Source organism: Oryzias melastigma, linkage group LG16 (assembly GCF_002922805.2).
Source record: "Oryzias melastigma strain HK-1 linkage group LG16, ASM292280v2, whole genome shotgun sequence".
NCBI classification, from domain to species: domain Eukaryota; kingdom Metazoa; phylum Chordata; class Actinopteri; order Beloniformes; family Adrianichthyidae; genus Oryzias; species Oryzias melastigma.
This window is the reverse complement of record NC_050527.1, coordinates 9,689,871-9,708,867: the sequence shown is the minus strand read 5'-3', so window position 1 is coordinate 9,708,867 and position 18,997 is coordinate 9,689,871. Positions and strand designations below refer to the sequence as shown.

Here is an 18,997-nt window from a genome sequence, read left to right as displayed (position 1 = left end):
AGAGGCGAGGATGAGTTCAGGGTCTTTCTTGCCCAAGGACACTTTGACATATGGGCGGGCAATGCAGGAATCGAACCTGCAATCTTCCCGTCATAGGTCAACTGTCCCCAATATGCAATTTTTAGTAAAAATCAGTGTCATTTTCGTGGACATAATTTCAGCAGAGCAGCAGTAGTTCATTAGAAATTTCCCTCCGAGTTCTGGATGGGATTGTTGGTGAAGAGCAACTCCATCCCCTCTTCCCCTCCCTGTTGCTGAGAGTAGTCTGTTTACACTCCCTCGATGGATTTAGTTACCATAGACAGGCGGATGCATCGAAACTGGAGGGATCAGGGAGCTTGTGGCACACCAGCTACATCACAAATAAGCTCTTTTCTCAAAAAAACATTTTTCTTTCATCTGTTCCTGACTCTCAAGAATTTAAATAAATATTTAGAAATGCAATTTTAAGCTCAACTCTCTTAATTCATGTCCTCCATGATCAAAAAAATGCCACAAGAACATGTTGGAAGCATTTTTTTGGAGTGGGTCTTTTATGCATAGATGTTTGAATGCACTCCTTTGCATCTGCATTCATTTTCTCCACCATTTTTACACCCAATAAAATTCTCAGGAAAACACATGTTGTTCAGGTTACATCCTGTCTGTCTGCCAATGTTCTCTGATCAGAATTTCACTGCAGGTCATTCTGAGCTGATTACGGCACACAGTAGTGGTCTGTCGTTTACAGTGTACCTCATAAGGAGAGCGTTTGGTCAGGTACCAATAAATGATTGACACAAGTTCTTTATTAAAATATTACAACACCTTTGTGTACTGGAGGTACATGCTGAGTGTGCCAAGAAAGTAATTTCTCCAAAGAAAGTGCCTAAAAGGAATAAAATATCATTTTTTAATGTGACTCTGAATGACTCATTTGATTTACTAAACATGTCTTGGTGCAGATTTATTTACAAAACATGCAGTTTTAACGGCCCCATTTTTGGTGGAAATGTTGCTGTACTGTCTCTAAAGTAGTATTTTAATTACATTTTTTTAGATTTAGTAAATTACTGACCTAGTCTCTCTCTGGGAGACAGCAGTTTGCAAGTGATTTATTGATGCAGTCTTTGCAAATTTGAAACCCGAGGTTGCACCATATTGAGCCAAGACATATTTATGAGCCAATTACAGAAAAGAAAAAAAAAGTCTAAGATTTCAAAGCTGCCAAAATCACACAACACTTGAACCAAAAAAAGTGTTTATTTGAGAACGTTTGAGTGTGACAATAAATACATGATGACTAAGCTAAGATCCCAGTGTAGAGCACAAAGCGCAGAGCACCTACACCAACTTCATCCCTCTTACAAACACTGAAAAACTTCCAATTTCTGCATCTGGGTTGGTCCCTTTGACACTGTAAACTCTCACCATGACTGTGAGTGCGTGTTGTTGTTTGTGGAAGGCTTTGGTTGGTTTTCTCTCAAACAGTCCTGCAGCTGGGTTAACAGTGTTTCACAGTCGACTGGCTTTACCTGTGGTTCAGTGCAGAATTCTGCTCTTTTTGAACCAAACTAGCTTGCTTTCTGAACAGTCTCAATCCACTACAGGACTGTAGCAGAGGTCGTCAGCACAGAGCAGAGCTGTAAAAATAAATAATCGTTCCCTTTTTTTTTACTTTAAATATTCACATCAAACATCCTGTGTGTTAATTACAAGCTAAGGTGAGTACATAACACTGACTGCAGAGGTGAGTTTGCACTTGTGTGGAAAATGTGAGTAAAAGCGTAAAAAAAAAAAGGTTTAAACAATTAGTCAACAACACCACCGCCTTCTGATGTCGTGTTTATATGGTCTCATTTGTTTGTCTTGGAGTCCGCTAATATTTCGTGTTCAGATCACAGAAGGGGGAGCAGTAGTGGACAGTACACCGACTCGTATGCATAAATCGTGCCAGTGCTAATTCAGTGATGGTGAGCGATCCGTGCTCCACAATAGCTCGATGTAGGGCCACTTGGTCTGTAGACAGCGCTTCACTGGAGTGTCGTCGGTGCGAACCATCGGATCCTCAAACCCCAGAATCAGAGCAGTTCCCTCCACGTACTCGACCTGAAAACACACCGAGCAGAAATTAGACAGAACTAGTGCTGCCAGAAACCATTACTTTAATAGTCGACTAATCACTGATTATTTTTTCTGATCAGTCGACTAATCAGGTCATGGGCAAACTGAATGTAAAGTACACATCTTAACCTTTAAACTAGCTAAAACTAGGTATATAGCATTACCTGCGATAATGCTAGTATGAAGGCTGTAAGCTGAATTTGGCAAATGAAGATGCTAGTGACGATAGCTGAACATGATGAAATTGAATAGAAACACTGAAATTTATAGCTGAAATCGCTGACGCTGAAAATGCAGAAGCTGATAGCCAGCAAAAATATTATTTTTTAAATGCAAAATTAGCCTAAAAAAAATAAAAAAGTAATTTGGCCAAATCAGCTAGCGTTTAGCTGAAATATTAGCTAAATTAAAAAACAGCCCAAAAAACAAAAAGAGGCCAACGTTAGCTAAAATAGCTAGCGTATAGCTGAAATATTAGCTAAACTCCAAAATAGCCTAAAAAAATCTTAATAAATGGCAAAATAGTCCAAAAAGCCAGCAGAATGCCATTATAAATGTCCACTTTACTACACTCCGACTCTATATAATATGAATTAACGACTAATCGACTATTAAATTAGCCGTCGACTATTTTAATAGTCGATTAGTTGACTAATCGTGGCAGCCCTAGTCGGGACACATGGTCTTTAACTCTTTTGCAAACATCAAAGACTCGGCTCTATCTAAACAGCTGATTCTCCTAAACTCACACACATCAGCTAAAGAGGACTTCCGTTTGAGAGTCTGGTATTTCCATCAGAAAAGGAATTGCCATTACGATCTTACTATAGGCGCCGTGCTACCTCGCTCGTGTCGGCAGGAGCCTCTGTGTGGGCACGCATGTGGTGCCGTTCCTACAGCTACAGGTAGGAAGCAAAGCTTTACAGACGAGACAAAACTGACAGATGGAAAAATGGATGTCTGTGGGTATCAGGGTTGTGTGACTGACGACATCTACTGACAATCATCAATCAAGCGGGGCTTGCTGAGCAGGCGTCCTCATTTATCATGTCAGCTGTGTCTGTGCCAAAAAAATGGCTGGGAGAAAAGAGGCTCTTCCAGGGTCTTTAGATAGACGGACGCACCATTAGACTCAAAACAGACAGCGTTTATCCTGGAGCGGTCGGCCGCCTCACGCTGTGTGCACGCGAGAGCAAATGTGTGTGAAGGATGACGGGAAGAGGAGAGTGGGAATAAGGAGACACGCATGGAATATTAAAAGGAAACGACACCATTAGCAACAATCAAACGGTAAAAACACACGCCCCTCACATGAAAGAGCGCCTTACCCTCTCTTTGTGGTTGGACTGTTTGAGTCCGTTGTAGTGGTAGATGGGAAATGAGTCTGGGATTCCTGAATCCTGTGAGACAGAGGAGAGTTAGTGGAAACCTGGGCACACAATGGCATGGAAGCGGCGAATCATTTGCAAAACCCCTTTATTAAATCCTACAGATCAAACGTTTGTGTTCATTTCTGTATTGCAACGTCGCATTCCTGCTAAGTAGCCAGCAACGATATCGGGCCAAAACACTTCTAAGAAAGGGTGTGATTGTGTCCAGCTCCTTGTGTTTATGCGCCAATATATGAAACTCAAGCCCTCACCCCCGGTCGTCCGCTGAGTGAGTGTGAGTGGGGTTCATGTCTAGCTGGCTAATGGTAGGGTAATTCTTTGTGGTTCAGAGCCATTCCTCTGGTGAGTCTCTAAAGCCCTGATCACTTTAACACAGTTCTTCATCTCTGCTCTCCGTCCATCTCCCTCATTTGTTCGATCTCATTAAAAGTTGCTTACTGCTGTCTTGAAACTTTACAAGAAGACATAAATGAATCTTCACTACTTGATTCACACTCGTGTGGGAAGCTGTCACTCACAGCACAGCTCAGCCTGCATGCGGTTTTTCTTTCTGTGACCCTCTGAAGTGAAAGCTCCTCTCTACGCCGACGCATACCTGATCAGGGAAGAATTCCAGCAGGAACGGGCCCAGAAGAATCACACCCAGGTTCTCTGGATCCAGCTTGGTCTTCACCAGACTGACGCTGAAAAGGAAGATGAAGATAAAGAACCACGGAGAGGAGCCGAGGGAAGCAAAGCCAAACTGAAGGACCCAAACATATCATTCCCTCATCAGTCAGCTCCTGGTACATGTTTTGGTCAGTGTGTGCATGCTTTCATGAGTACTGTGGTACAACTAAATATACCTTTTCCAGACATTCCTATGTGTTAGATCAGTGTTGTTATTCCACTCTTGATAAAAAATCTGCTCAGAATGGCCTTTTAAGGCAGCAAAGAGTGTTTTACCCAGACAGGCAGAAGAGAACCATCATTTATTTATCTGCTGATTAGACAGACATGTCTGCTGGAGAGTCGAAAAACAAAACCCAGTTTCCAAAAGTTGCCTGTAGAGGACGGCGGGATGGAACCAAACTTAACACATGGAACGACACCAATAACCACAAACTGAGATGTGGTGGATTAGGACTGTTGGGTTTTTATATATTGCAGGACTGAATTTCAAAATATTATGTGCGAAAAAATTGCATATACTGTAGATGGGATTATAGCCCCTTATTGTGTTCAGTCCTTTTTTGATCTTTTATATATAAAAGTCTTGAGTGCAAGAATCGTAACAGCTGCTACATCTATTTTTATAACCATATTTTGTTCTTCAAAATCTCCATAGAGTATAATTTGTCAGACGTGACGAATCAATAAGAAGCCTTGTAGTTGTAGTGACTTGTGTTTTTTGTGAGTTGACCACAATGGCATCATCTGACAACAATCAGATGGGTATTAATGAAAGGAAACTTGCCTTAAACTGATTATTTCAGAGGTTTTTGATGCTCTTAGTAAATCTTTTCCTTCCTGCTCTTATGATGCTCCGTCTTTCACATGCAGGAACCCCGACAAAAGCTCTGGCTGTGAGAGGAAAAGCGAGACTCGCCTGTTTGCCGTGTTTTGTTGTGATCTATTAACCATCTGGTGGAGTGCAGACCAGACCCGTGGTCCGGTTACTTTCCAAAGCCCACGGGTGCAGCACTAAGACTTCAGTGGAAGAGAGAACCTGTTTGTGTTTGAAGCCATAGTAAGGCAGATTTCTTTAAGTCTTTCTTGCAGATAATTACCCCCTTTTTTTCTATTTCCTAGTTTTTATGGTGGGTTTTCTCCAATCTTCCTTTATAGTAGCGCGACAGTGAAATGTGAGGTTTTTGACCTGGCCTGGCCTTGACTTAAAAGTCAGAACTTAAGCCGCTTTACAGGTGGTACATGTGCACACACACGCATTCACCAAAGCATGCAGACATATGAAGACGAAAGGACTTACTACTCAGGCTCGGAGACAAGGTCAAGAGCTTTCATCACATCCTCCAGCAGAGACTCTGGGATAAAGCCATTATCTGCAGACAGAGAGACAGTGGGAAAGAGATACAAGGAAAGACTGGCTAACCATTTAGATTCCAACTTGGGGAGCAAGAGCTGTTTACATCATTGGCAGTGAACTCATCTGACACACTATACTAAAACACACACATGTTGTTCTTTTTCTCTGACCTATATTCCAAAGGCAGGGGCGATTGCTTTACCTTAGAGGAGCGATTCTAAACAGCAACATGTGGTCTGACCAGGTTTTGTCTGGTTAGGCTCTCACCGCTTTGTGTCACTGCGACAGTGGCATGATAGTCGATGGGAACCGGTTATTTGGATCCAAACACAACCCCCTCCCCGAGTGTCTCATGAAAAAGATTAGCTGACATGTGTTGTTCTTGTTTGCTAAAGCGACTCTTTTCTTTTCTTCCTAAGCCAGATATTATTCATCAACTGAAGCGACAGAGAGAGGAGAGGAGGGGGCAGAAATGTGACAAATTCATTCTGAGCGGGGAGGTTTGTGAGCGGGTCACTGTAGAGTGACTGTGTGTGGTATCCTTGTTCCACAACACAGGGAGCTGTACGACTCTGTGTGACATAAACAGATTTATGGCTCTTTGACAGTTTCAACTGCACTGTTGTATGTGTGTGTGTACAGTACGACAGCCTTTTATGTGTGCATAAATATGCATTTAAACCTGTGGCTACAGATGTGTGTACATTTGCTCCAGGAAAGACCAGATGGTGAGCAGGATGATGGCTGCGTAAGGTGGTAATCTTTGCCATGGGAATATGAGAGATTCGTTTACATTACTGCTGTCAAGACTGTCTGAGCGAGCAGGATCGCTCCAAAACGACACGAGTCACATCGGGGTTACACTACATCAAAAATGGATTGAGCCGAAGAAATCAGCAACTCTGTGCTTTGAGCCAGAATGTGAATTTTGCCATTTAAGGCAACGGAGAAAGAAGGGTTTTTTTCCCATAATAAAAACACAGAAATATGAAGGTATGCATTCTGACTGGTGATTTATAGAAACAGTTGACTGCTCTTCAATATGAGCGGTGCCAAGAATGATAAGACTGTGCACAGCAACAACCTGCCATTCCTCTCTTTTTCTTTTCATAAAATATTGAAGTGAAAAAGGGGAACTTTAAAAACTAAAGCAGGGACTTCATGTTGATGCTTGACTTAAGCTAGCAAACTCAGAGTTGTTTCAACTATTTCAGAACTTTGTGACTCAAAAAAGGTGCCTTTTCCTTTATCCAATCCGTTATCGCACCTATTTGACACACATGCAGCAAACGGAGGGATGAAGCAAAGCACAAGTCTAACTCCCTGGCTTGAGAGAGTAAAGCGGGCAGTTAGGAAGTTTGGTCAGGAAGCTGGAACAGGTTACGTCATGCAGGACTGTTGTAAACAGAAAGAAATTGTCGTCAACCAGAAACAAAACCTGCAGGGATCAAAACCAACAAGAGCCAGTTGTGTTGGTCATGTGATAACATAAAGAAAAGCCCTCCAGACATTTATTTTATTATAAAAGTTGGGTACATTGTAAGTAGTTGTTTTTTTTATTGCCACCTACTGTAAACCGATCACTGAATTAATCATGTGAGCAAAAGTTTCATAAAAAAAAAAAAAAAAAAACATGTTCTGCTTATTTGTGATCCACTCCGTTTCCTGTTTTGGCTCTAATCAAGTTTATTTTTTGTCTTTTTTTTTCACTTGAGACGTCAGTTCTGTAAATGAAAGAGATCTATCTGGCAGAAGAGTGAACAAACCCCATCGCGTGTTGTAGTTGGCAGTTACATACGAAGCTTGTAGCGCGCCTTAATGCAATATTTCTGTGTAGATGTTGGCGAGGTAAGGAAACACAGACGGAGTACGACTCTGCTGCTGATTCTTCTCATCTCTGAGCACTTTAATGAAAACTCTACATGTTTATCAACTCGCTCAAGAGAAAACGCATCTCAGATGCAACAAGATACTTCTTTAGTTTTATTTACTATTTAAAAACACTCCAAATGGTTCCGTTCTCTGTCCTTCCCATTGCCTTTCACCCTCATCACCTGGAAGTGGAGAGAGGGGGGAGAAGAAGAAGAAAGCAGGCTGGTTGACTCAGCTGTAGAAGGAGCTGATCTCACTAACTGAAACAACAGCAGCAGAGATGAGAGGACAGAAACAGAACCTTGTTTTCCCTGTTCAAGAATGCAACAGAACAACAGAGAGGAGGCCAGGGACGCAGTGAGGGTCAGAAATGATCTGGAACCGGAGACGGAGAAGGAAAGCACGCTCGGGATGTTGTTCTCTCGATTGGTGTCGGGGCTAATTAAAGAACACGAGCCAGGATTTGTCAAACGCTTCACATATACAGTAGGGAGCCGCTCCCAACAGAAACAAACAATAAAAGAAGGATGGAGGATGAAGATTGTCTGCAGTGTTTATGATACAAACTTCTTTTATTAATTACCTTCAGGATCGAATGACTGGAAGACCCTTCTTGCCTGTTCTGATGGAGACTCTGGACCAACTAGTGACATCTCCTATGAAGAGAGCCAGAATAAAGGAAGACATCAGGAGGAAATCAAAAAGGAAACCCCAAAATGTGGCGATTTCAGTGGTGAAGTAGCAACAACTTAAAGATACCCAGAATATATTTAAAATAAAAATGCAGACATGACATTGAACCATTCAACATGAAGAACTGCTCGTGTGCAGAACTCGTTTAATGTTGAGTGTGAGAGAGAAAGAAAAAAAACTGATGTGAAGGGGCCTCAGCAATCAGCAGAGACCACTGGGTTATTAACTGATGTACTGATAAACTCAGATGGCTTGTTTTCACTCCAAACACACAATCAGGAAATCAAGTCTTACATAAATATACCCAGATTTGTAATAAGTTGTTGGTACAGTTTTAAAGAAAGCAGCTTTGGAAGGAAATAAGAAAACAAGTCGATGGCTTTTATGACGGGCCTGCCATTACATTCTTGTTAAACACACACTCCATCACGGAGACTTGCTCTCAGAGCTGCTTCATGTTAAACACTTGTCAGATTAGCTCAGGAATGAGTGTTGACAATTGTGTAACTCTAAGAACCTGAAGGAGTCAGAAGGTTGTTCACTTCAAGGAGTGGTGTGGAAAAGTGATGGAAAACAAAATGTGCCTTTTTTTAAACGTCAATAATTCCGCTTTAAAATACAGGTTGAGTATGTTCAAAAGCAGATAAATTAGTCTTTTAAAGACTTTATTTTAAAGTAGTCACTGTAAATTTTCTTAGTTAGACAGTTTTATCCAAATTTAAATGCTTAGTTTATGTATTTTTAGCTAAAAAAAAGTCTGATTTATCAATAGAAAAAAGCAAAGCACACAGTAATTGCATGAAGGGAAATTATTTGTAAATATTGATCTAAAAATATTTTGGAAAATTTGCTGAAAACATAAAAAAAGTGAAAATGGGGAAACAAACTTAAAAAAAAAAGCAAATAATTTTTTTCTCTCACGCGATAAAGAATGTGCAGATAAGAATAGCGAGTTCTTACCATCCTTAATGTGGGCAGGATGAGTATTTATAGCAACAAATCACCAGACAAACACTACAGTGAAGCATCTCTTTTCATTAAAAGCTTGAGCCTCAAATAAAAAAAGAAAAAGGCTCATTTGCTTTCAGAGTTTACAGTTTAGCACACCAGAAGATAAAGGGGTGTTTAGATGGCGGTAGGTGTGTGTGTGGGGGGGCATCAAGATGAGATGACTCCCAGCTGCAGGCTCTTCTCATGCAAAGAACAACAGTTGCACGCCAACAGACATGCGGTCATAGCATGTTCTGTCACCCGGACTATAGCTGGAGCCTGATCTGTTAACATTACAGGCTCCATTAATCTGACAGTAGATTTGTCATTAGTTAGAAATGCCTATGTTTCCATTATGGAAGTGGACAAGAGAAATAAAGTGGCCGTAGCAGCTGAAGTATACACTGGTTTGATGAATTGCTGCTATGTCTTGTATTTCACTTTAGGTAAGTGAGAATACATTCCTAAAATAAAGTCAAAGAAGATGTTCGTATGTTGAGGTGATTCTCGGTGTGAACGGGTTTGTGTGGCTTGGCAACATGTACCATAGTGACTGGGTAGGCTCCAGCAACCTTGTGACCACAAAAGAGATTAAACGGGTTTAGAAATTGGATGAATGAAGAAGTGATTAATAAATGTCCATCTTCACCAAAACCCACCGATCTTGGTCAAGTAAAGAACAGTTTATCTTCCAAACTAGGATAGTTGATTAAACTAAATGCTTGCATAGAAACAACAGAAAAGACTGTAACTCATTAGTCAGCAGACCGGCTGGAACACAGACAATGGCTGGACACAGATGATGAAGCTGTGCGTGTCTGCGTGCACGTGCGACCAATGACAGGTCAGCCTGCTGGTCTTTGATCCATGTTTTATTAGAGGCCTCGGGAAGATGCTGCTGAGTTGGAAAACAACTCATGGAGCTAACAAACTCTGCGGGAGGTGGCGTGTTTAAGTCTGCATTCGTCTCAGTAATTGTTTCTCTCCAACGCGTTTGCAAAAGATAGATGGAGCGCAATAAATACACGACATTCACTTGAGCGTGTTTGCTTATATGGAAGTAGTGAAATTCTCTGGAGTGCTCAGACAAACACACAGCAAAATGACACAAACCAACGGCTGCGCTGGAGTCTGCTTCTTTTAAGAGAGGCTAATGAAATCAAGGAGCAAATTCCAAAGCCAACAGCCTGACCCTTTTCCTCAAACCCTTGACCTGTACGCCGGAGCAACAACAAGCTAACCCTAAAGGGGTAAAGCAAGAATAACACGCAAATACACGCTACCCCGCGGACTTGAATACACAATGTAACGCAAAACATTTGCTCTGAGCAAAACCAGGATGTAAAAGAGATAAAACGTCTTATTTGTCGATACTCGTCTCAGAAAACATTCTATCCAGTTTGTGTGACATCTTGTTGATATCAGGGATTTTGTTTCACTGCCTCATATAAATGACATGAAATAAACAAACTGTCCCATAATCTTATTTACTATTTGTTTTTGGAGATCTGATCACTTGATCACAACCCTTTTGTATTTTGCTGTCTTTACCTCATAAAGCTAAGAGGACCTCTTGCCCTGAAGGCTACCTTCCTCTATTAGTTTCTCATGCAGTGTTTGGCTTCCTTCTCCTGTGCTAAGTAGGTACTCCAGTTGTGGAGTATTTCCTAACTTCTTGTCCATTCTTTTCCCTCCTCTTTCATCCTTTATCTTTGTGTGCAGGTTGTTACTTTGTGTAAGACAGGTAGTCACTGCACTCCACTAGAATTACCCGTTTTCCCCCCAGACTGGTCAACTGAAAGAACTTTTGTGTGCTGAAGGGCTTTGAGTGGTTACTGAGCATGCTGGAGAGGATCGTTTTCACAACAAAGCAGAGGTCTTGAACAGCGTCTCCTGTCTTGTTACCAGGAAGTAAAAAGATAAAGATTCACAATACGACAGAAGAAGCGGTGCAAAAGAGTTTGTTACACATAATGTCTGCATAAAGTAAGATAATTTCTCCAGGTGTGTAGCTCAGATGTGACAATCAGGGTAAAGTAGTGATTTATGGAAAGTGTCTTAAATGAGCAAAGGTGCATCTCGCTACAAACGTGATAGGACACCGGAGAGTCGCCGTATTGAGCAGTGGTGGGCTGTCTTACACCAGAAAGTACAAATCAGAGCACAAACCCACACTGAAAAATGCTACCATTCATCTGCAATGGCCTTTAGCTTGACATGTCACACATTATTAATGGGTGTTTGTGTATACCACTTTAATAGGTTGCGTACGCATGTGGCCTGCATCCACTGATCATGTAAAAAACAGTAAGCAATCCTGTTTGCAGCAGATTCCTTTTAAGTAAAGTTAATATTTAATTTAATGATATAAGGTATAATAAATATGATTGTTTTGAATAAGAGTTGCATAAATTAAAAAAGTATAGATAAAAAAATATATAAATATCAACAGGACAACTGTTTCCATAAACTTTAGTTTTTGTTTTAATCTAAAAATAATCTTGAAAGAACCTCTCAGTGTTTAGGAAAATGGGACTCTACATCTTTATAAATAAATCATATGGAAGTTTTGGCTAATTAGCTCCTCCTCTATTAAGAGAGCCTCTCTAGTCAAACTGACCTACACCGATTGTCAGATTCTTGCTCCTAAAGTCGTCGAAGGACATCCACGTGAAAACTGAAAAGACAGCGCCGCAAAGTCTCAGATCATTCCTCGACAGCCACGACTACTGTATGTACGCACACATACATGCACATGACTCTCTGGAGAAATTCAGATGCAGCCTGTGAACCTCATCACTTAGTGAGGCCAGAGTACAGAGTGATGAGAAAAGTCACAGGAGGATCGCCCTCCCTTAAGCTCCTTTCCTGAGTGAGCACGGCAGAGCTCTTTTAAGTGCATCCTTTCTCGACTTCCTTTCTTCCCCCTTCCTTCCCCTGCGGGACCAACAATCTGCAGAAGTTGACTGAAATGCACTGGGGGGGACCCTTCACTCGGACAACTGGGCTGCTGGAGAAAGAAGCAGGAAAACCACTTCAAAGACAGCAGAAGGAAAGGAGAGAAGAAGCTTTTTTTAAACGTATCCGACTATCTGTCTGTCCCTCTTCTAACATTTCAGAAACTCCCAAAACAGATCACATGACATGCCAATACAAGCTCTGAGCTAGTTATCACAAGGATAAATACATAGATTCTACAGATAGAGAGCAGGACTAAAAATGGCAGAGTAGCCATTGTGGTGGGAAAATCAGATAAAAACCTTAATTCTATTAGACTAATGGTATGAAAGCAGTGACAGCCACTCAGGGGAATGCACACCTGTCTCCTATGGCAGAAACAAGGAGCTAGTGACCCATCTGAGGCAGGGATCATGTTATCTGCTTTTGTGAGAAAAGGCTTCATTTTTCAGTTAAAAGCTGTATAACTAGGTTGTGTAAATATTTCTGTTGTAAAGCTTTAAATAACAAGCTTAAAATTAGTTCTTTAAACAGATTTCCTTTAAAGCAACACAGGGTCACACTGAGATTTACCAGCAGGGGCAACAATTCCCACCTCAGATTGATCCCCAAGTTGCTGAGCAAATTTTCTGCCACCACAGAGTAAAATCAGCAGAGTGAGCGAGCTTGAATGCATGTGTATGCTGAAGCTTCCATTACTCAAACATATCCAGATGAAAACCTTGGAACCCGATTCCCTACAGAAGGCCAACCGCCTGAAAAGCCACATATATTATCTTATAAATGTAACACTAATGCTAATCAGTATTAGGTTTCCTGGAATGCATCAGTCAAACCACATATGTGTGTGTATGTGAGGTTACATCCAACAAACTGTAAGTCACTGGTGTATGCATGACGATACCAGGTCATCAGTGAGCCAACATATGATACACTCAATTAGTGGGCCGCAGCTTTATTCATGTAATGTAGTGTTTAATCAATGGTATAGAAAAGTGGTGGTTTTTTGAACGAGGTTCATGTCTGCAGCATTTTCCTTTGCAGTCTTTATCAAATTGATTTGCTCCAACAACGCATCCAAACATTTTTCATAAGCGACAGCAGCATGACATCACACGCACATAATATACCCGACTGATTTAACATGGGCGTGCAAGTTCAGCACTAATATCAGGGAATGTTTGAGAGCATCACAGATGCACTACAGATCGACAGGATAGTCTTGTTGATTCACTGAACTTTGAAAGACTAAACATGTTAAAGACCAACCTTTAATAGTTAAAAAAAGAACAATAGGGGAAAAATATTTAGTCTTTTTTTTTGCATGAATTTAGATTCCAGTACGTAAAAACGACTAGTGGAAACATGTTAAGTCTGTTTTAAGCCTTAGTCACAACTGCCCTCGTGGGTGGACACGGGCTGTTTGCAGGGAGAAAATGGGCAAGCCTGTCCGAGGCATGCATGTGGCCCGCAGGAAAAATCAAAATCGCTTGGTGAACCTCTAAAAGGAAAATGCACATTTTTTCAACTGAAAACACTTAACCAATAAGGATGAAATACGTAAGACGCAATTCATATGGATTTTTCTTTTTTAAACCACCACCACCAAACGGTGCATACAGTGCAAGGAGCCTGTTAGTTCTGTTCAAGTGATACGTGCATGCTCCATGTGTGCCCTTTGACCGTAGCCTGACAGTGGGAATTTAGGATATTATAGTCGATAATCAGAGCAGAGTTTTTTGTCTTCATCCTACGAGTGTCCTACGAGGACTTGCATATCATGTGGACATCCAGCATTTGCGTGCAGTCACCACGAATCCAGCGCACACTTTACTAACAACAAGAGTGCGGTGAAAGGGTACCGTATGAAAGCATCACCTGTACGTCATAAGTGTGTGTAACTTAAATTATCCTTATAAGTACTTCACGATGCACTTACCACATGCACCACAATGATATGCTCCATTTTTATGATGCCCCTTTAAATGGCCTCAAGAGAACTGCAAGACACACCTCCCTTTAAGATGCAGCCACTCTCTCCATGGGCGTAAACAACCCAAAAACATGAGACTCACTAAATACAATTTGTAACAAAAACTAGAATTAACTTTGGCTGAAACAAAAAGAGTTAGAAGCTCAAATTCAACAATCCAACCATCTAAAAGCCAGAGAACTCTGTAGAGAACCATCAAGACGTCTAACCAGAATTAAAGCTTAGAAGGAGATAAAAATGAAGATTTCAATGCCGTCTGAATGTTAAGCAATTTCCAACATTTGGATCATCTTGTTTTAACCTTGACATTTGGTTTCTGAATTGTAATTTCATACCTGCTGAAGGTCAATAGACTAAAGCGGCTGACACCATAACAACAAATAGAGCTCAGAAATACTTGGAAAGTTAAAGGAAATTGTTATGTAATGGCTTCATTAGTTTAGCTCTTTTTAGCAAAGTAAAAAAAACTCCTAACTCAACGGGTGGAAAGCCAAGAAACAGCAACAACCATATATGACAGCCTCCTTTACTCATTTTTCTCCCGCTCCCTTTTAGCCTCCCCTCTTTTCCTCACATTGATATCTGATCTGCACTATATTAAATCTGTTAAGAACATTCCTTATTTTGGTTTTTCTAACCTGCAGAGGAGACTGCTTTGTGTAACACTCTGTGCGTCGGCTGTGTGAAAAATGTGCTGGCTCTCATATGAAGAAGTGTTTGGAACTTGCCTTGGTGAAAAATACAGAGAGATGAGTTTCACTGCCAAGAATCCAAATAGGGAACTTTGGAGACTTGAAAAATGTCCCAACCTGAAAGAAAAGAAATGCAGGCGCACATGCAAAGGGAAACAAAATGAGAATATATTACCATTTGTTTCTTGAACACTCATCTTCTTAAATGTCATCGATAGGTAACATACTTTAAAGCTTGCATTTTCTCTCTTGGTTTGTGTTACCCACTAGAAATGCTCCAAAACTCAAACTGCATTTGTGCGTTTATTTGTATTCCTGCCATTTGAACTTGTTTACATCATTTTTGTCAATCTCTTTTCAGTCAAGCTTTACTAGAAAAGCAAAACCCAAATCCTCTAGAGGAGGAGCATCAACCATAGAAACTACAATGTCTTGTGGATGTGTTGGTACCTTGCAGTAGCGCAGGGATTCCATTAGTGTGAGGAAGCCAACTGATGCTTGTTTATGAATTCCATGTAGCTCTAAAAGTAATAAAACAGAGATTCAAAAAAGAAACAAAAAATATTTAGGTTGCCAAAAATAGAAACAGTTTCGTTTTTGTTAAAGCTAGAAATAAAACACCAGGGAAATGTGGTTGATTTTACATTATTCAATAGATCTGATATCCGTCTATCTATTTTGTAAATCAGATTATCACATTTTTTCATGCAGTAACTCTGTTTTTTTATAATTTAAGCTTATAATCTTACTCATGCCAGAACATTCCCTATCTCCATCCCAAACGTTTGAGACAGCATGGCCAGTTACAAGGAGGTTTACCAGACTCTGGCTGCAACACACAAAACACAAGATTAAAAAAAACAGACATACTGAATTAATGGGATTCTGAGTTTATCAAATAACAGTTAAACATAAATTCCTGATCACACAAAAGACCTAATTGAGGAAGACAAAAGGCAAGAATGTGTTTGAATACCTTCCATGACCATGCACAGGGTCTATCAGAGGCTCTGTTGGGTCCTGGATCTCATTTCTGATGTTTTCTATGCCCTGTGCAAACAAAAACAAACAATATTGATGTGCAATTTTCTTGGAGGGCAAGAGAATGTAACTCCTTTTTTATTTTATTTTTACCATCAGTGGTTCTAATTCATTCATTCATTGATTAGGTTTGCTAATTGTATTATTTACATATATACAGCATAAACAAAACATTAAAAAAAGAGAAAAATCAGAAGCATATGAAGCTTATTAAATGCATATTCTTGACATTTTTACCTTGGTGAGGATGACAGAGTAGAGGAAAAGTAAAACTCCACAGCACCCCCTCCAGGAGTGGTAGAGAGACAACACCTCTTCTCTGAGATCAGATGCTGACAGGACAGTTCGTTTGCTGAAAAGCAAAAATCAACTTTAGAATCAAGAGTAAAAAAAAAAAAAAAAGACAGATCCAGTAGCCTTTTTTTCTTTTATGGGGTCTTTTTCTTCTAACACTTATACTCCACTCCAACAAGAGCACAGGGCAGATATATTCTTTGTTTCTCCTCATGCGTTTCAATTTTTCTCCCCATCTAGAAAAATGGCAATTTCATTGTTTATATACTTGTTGCAACGACAGTAAAGGCATATCATTCCTTCTTTTAGGATGAGACACCAGGTGACTAACATTAAAATTTTTAGGGCTTTGAGACTTTTATTAATGTATAAAAAAAAGACAAATGCTGAACAGAAAAACCATATTCTAAAGATTTACAGAACAAAAAACACCTTACTTTATTCTTAAATCTCGCTGTTGGAGCTGTCCATTAGTTAGCAAGCTCCACTGTACAGAATTTATGCTGTCAATGGTCAGTGTGGTCACACATGATGAAATTTTATGTCCATCCAACAATTCAGACAGCATCTGTTTCACTTGGGTGAGCCCACTAAAACATATGGTGTACTTATCCTTTTTTTTAAACTAGGTAATCAAGGAAAGCGCTGAGTCATCAAATTTTTAGCATGGTAAAAAAGTTAAATTCAAATAACTGTGAAAGAATAATTTGTAAGGTCTTATCTTTCCAGAAAACACAATCCATTGCTCAATGTTAGGATCATGTCAGGTGAATTTAGGTGCCAAGATGCAACATGTTAGAATATTTGGTGTTACTTACTGAAGAACACTGTGAAATCGCTCAAAGCTAAGATCCTCAGCAGCCAAATAAGCTATGCAAAAGAGAACACAATCTCTTAACAAGCAAAACAAAATCTTGAAAAGGTTAAAGATTTTTTGACTATTAGAACACTTCAGTAAAATGAGTGAGCACTGAGCTAATGCATGCATCTCGTGCAAGAAATTGATAGACGTCACTCACTGGGTTGCTGCTCCTGCACTGGCTTGCTGCTTTCGGGCTTGTCTTGTGTTTGCACCTGTGACTCTGGTTCTGTTGAAGTGAGTTTGCTAGAGTGTGGGGAATGTCCCTTGGCCCAGGTCACCATGCAGAACCCAGTGGAAAGGCTGGCACAAGCTGACTCAAGAATTTCACTCAGCGTGGAACACAGGGCTGTTTTCTGTTCTTCCTCTAACAAATATCAAGGGGAATCATATGAAACAAACATTGTAACAAAACCATAAAGCTAGTTTGCAGCTTTTTTTTCTCTCCAAGAAGCTACCTGATAGCTGTCTCCAGTTGGAGCTTTCTCTGTTAAAAAGTATATTCTTCAAAAGAAAGGCCTGTTAAAAAAACAAAACAAAAACATCTCAGATTGTGTAAGAGAAGACTCAATGACAAACTTATTAAAACAAACAAACAAAAAAACAAAACACTTGCATATCTTAATTTGGTAAAGCAACACAACAGTACCTGGACAGGTGCGATTACAGCACATGGTCCTCCTTCAAACTGCTCCAGCGCTGTGGGTTCATTCTCACTAAAAACAAAGCCTGTTTAACAAAAGGAGGGCAAAAATATAGTTTAAAGCATTTACTTTTATATTTCCAGAGCTTGCACCTCCACTACAAGTAGGGTCCACATTAAATTAGGGTTTCATGGGAATTTCAACAAAACTTGCAAATGTGAGCAGGAAAAGCAAACATTCTCAGTAATATTCAGAACCTCATCCATCAGCTGGAAAACTGGGAAAAATCCAAAGCATGCATGATTTAAATATATAGAAGCAATTATTGTTAATTTTAGGACATTCTGCTGACACACATTATTATACCTTGAGTCCATCTTCGAAAGATTGAGGCTGATACGCCTCCATCAGAAGTCCTTCCCCAGACCAAGTCCACCACCTCTTTATTCAGCTCTGACATGTTTCCTTTCAGCTCTTCTTAAAATCCACTTTTCTGGGCAGGCTGCGCCTGTGACATTTGCCACAAGCCACCCGTGTGATTAAACACTGGCACCAAACAGACGAGTAGGGATGACATCAACCTTGCCAGATCAACCTATAGCTATAAAAGTTGCAAGACACATAATATTATTGGTTTATCCCCCTTAGATGTACCTTTAGGACCAAGACAGACCTCACACGTCAAACTGCAGAGGAACTGTTGACGGCTGATAACAATATTTTTGCTATGTTTGAAACTAGCTAAATGTAAACTGCTAACATAGCTACGACAGAGCTGCATGCAACCACCAAACAGTAAATCACACATTTAAAGTAAACTATAATTTAGAATTAAAACTGAGTGAACTTTGATTTGATACAGTTTAAAATACATTTTCTAAATCTAAATTTACAAAGGTAAAGCTGTTTTGGAAATAAACCTAGCATTAGCCGCAACGCTACCACCAGCTAGCCATTGCTTTGTCATTCAATAACTTCTCATTCAACAGTAGTGACTACAAATAAACAGTTAAGTCAAAATGTAGAATTCTAGGTTACCTCGGTAAAAAGTCGAGCTGTCGGAATTCCTTGGTGAATATATTTTTGTTGAAATTACAATCGAATGCCGCGTTTCTGTCATTCGTGTATTTACAGATAGCAAACTGGGGGGAAAAAACGTATGTACGTAACATGTACGTAACTCCCGATTGGTTGATTTTTCACGAGCGCCTACTGAAGCCAAACGGTTTCCTCATTGGTCAAAGGATTTGTCAATAAAGTCGAACACTTGCTCATACAATACGTGACAGATATAAATACAGTTGTCATATGCGAAAATAAACGGCACTTTTATGTTCATTGTCTTAATTAACAAGTAAAAATGTTTACTATTCAAACAGAGTCAAAATAAAATGGCAACAAAAAAGAGTCGAATCGAAATCCGTGGTATTGTGTCCACTGC

General features: G+C 40.0%; 1 protein-coding gene across 1 annotated transcript; it reads right to left on the bottom strand.

Annotated features, from left to right (window-relative positions):
* Nucleotides 1–1,223: 1,223 nt before the first annotated feature.
* On the bottom strand, nucleotides 1,224–18,789 carry mindy3 (MINDY lysine 48 deubiquitinase 3). Its single transcript, XM_024267313.2, has 16 exons — nucleotides 18,595–18,789; nucleotides 17,923–18,157; nucleotides 17,562–17,641; nucleotides 17,371–17,431; nucleotides 17,073–17,279; nucleotides 16,872–16,923; nucleotides 15,997–16,111; nucleotides 15,695–15,768; nucleotides 15,468–15,547; nucleotides 15,169–15,239; nucleotides 14,755–14,835; nucleotides 7,976–8,048; nucleotides 5,464–5,536; nucleotides 4,090–4,177; nucleotides 3,432–3,503; nucleotides 1,224–2,088 (listed from the first exon to the last, which is right to left on the bottom strand). The coding sequence occupies exons 2-16, from the start codon at nucleotides 18,014–18,016 to the stop codon at nucleotides 1,939–1,941; spliced, it is 1,371 nt and encodes a 456-aa protein (XP_024123081.1). The 5' UTR covers nucleotides 18,017–18,157; nucleotides 18,595–18,789; the 3' UTR covers nucleotides 1,224–1,938.
* Between the last annotated feature and the right edge of the window lie 208 nt (nucleotides 18,790–18,997).